Consider the following 1,096-nt stretch of genomic DNA (forward strand, 5'->3'; position numbering starts at 1 on the left):
GGAATGCTTCCTCAAAGGGTGGTAATCCTGGAGGTGCAAGTGCCGTTCCTGTACATGCTCCCTGACTCCAGGTTGTCAGGGGGAAAGTCCTCCACGCTGTATGCCCTGCTTTTGAGGGCAGTGGCATAGTAGTCAATGGGTTCCTCTGCAGCGTTGTCCATCCAACTGAGGCAGAGTAGCCGCTGGAAGGACCGCTTGAAGTTGTCCGAGAGAAAGCCATAGAGGATGGGGTTGGCACAGCTGTTGGCATAGCCCAAGATGACAGAGAGCTGGCTGATAGTGGCATCGTCCTGCTCTACGAAGACATTGACCAGCTGCACAATGTAGAAGGGCATCCAGCAGATGACAAAAACCATAACCACCATCATGACCATGAGGGTGATCTTACGCTCCGAGCGTTTGCGTTGCTGCCAGCCAGCCTTCAGGGCCACCATGCGCATCTTGGCAATGATGAGGATGTAGCAGAGGCAGATGGCCACCACAGGCAGCAAGAAGCCCATCAGAAAGGTGTAGACCACAAAAACCACCAGCCACCTCTGGGTGGGCTCTGGCATGAGCATGTTGCAAGCCACTGTTCCATCACTGTTGGCTGCTGTGTTGGAGAAGATGATGATGGGCAGGATAATGAGGATGGAAAGCACCCATACACCCAGATTGACCATTTTAGCCACAGTGGGCCGGCGGTACCTAGCCGCCTTGATGGGGTGCACCACGGCGATGTAGCGGTCCACACTGAGCACGGTCAGGCAGTAGATGCTGGTGAACATGTTGATGGCATCCACGCTGAGCACCAGGCGGCAGAGCAGCGAGCCAAAGGGCCAGTGGTGCAGCAGAGTGGAGGTGACCAGAAAAGGAACGCTGAGCATCAGCAGCTCGTCCGCAATGGCCAAGTTGAGGATGTAGATGTTGGTGGCCGTCTTCATCTTGGCGTAGCGCAGGATCACGTAGATGACCATGGAGTTGCCGCACAGCCCCACCAGGCATACCACGGAGTAGATGAATGAGATGAGGACGGCGCTGCCCTGAGACTCACTCAGGGTGCTGTTCGGGGCGCCGGAGGAGTTCCTGCCGCCCGAGTCCATGCCCCCCGCCGCCG

At 56.9% G+C, this 1,096-nt stretch overlaps 1 protein-coding gene across 1 annotated transcript in view; it reads right to left on the reverse strand.

The window, feature by feature from the left end:
- The window catches only part of LOC103776617 (somatostatin receptor type 1), a 1,167-nt gene extending 77 nt beyond the window's left edge, over positions 1 to 1,090 (reverse strand). The window contains exon 1 of the mRNA XM_008944135.1: positions 1 to 1,090. This exon is cut by the window's left edge and continues 77 nt beyond it. Within this exon, the coding sequence (XP_008942383.1) occupies positions 12 to 1,082 (1,071 nt within the window). The 5' untranslated portion in view covers positions 1,083 to 1,090 and the 3' untranslated portion in view covers positions 1 to 11.
- Positions 1,091 to 1,096: the final 6 nt, after the last annotated feature.

This window comes from Merops nubicus, unplaced genomic scaffold (genome assembly GCF_000691845.1).
Source record: "Merops nubicus isolate BGI_N331 unplaced genomic scaffold, ASM69184v1 scaffold48217, whole genome shotgun sequence".
Lineage (NCBI taxonomy): Eukaryota > Metazoa > Chordata > Aves > Coraciiformes > Meropidae > Merops > Merops nubicus.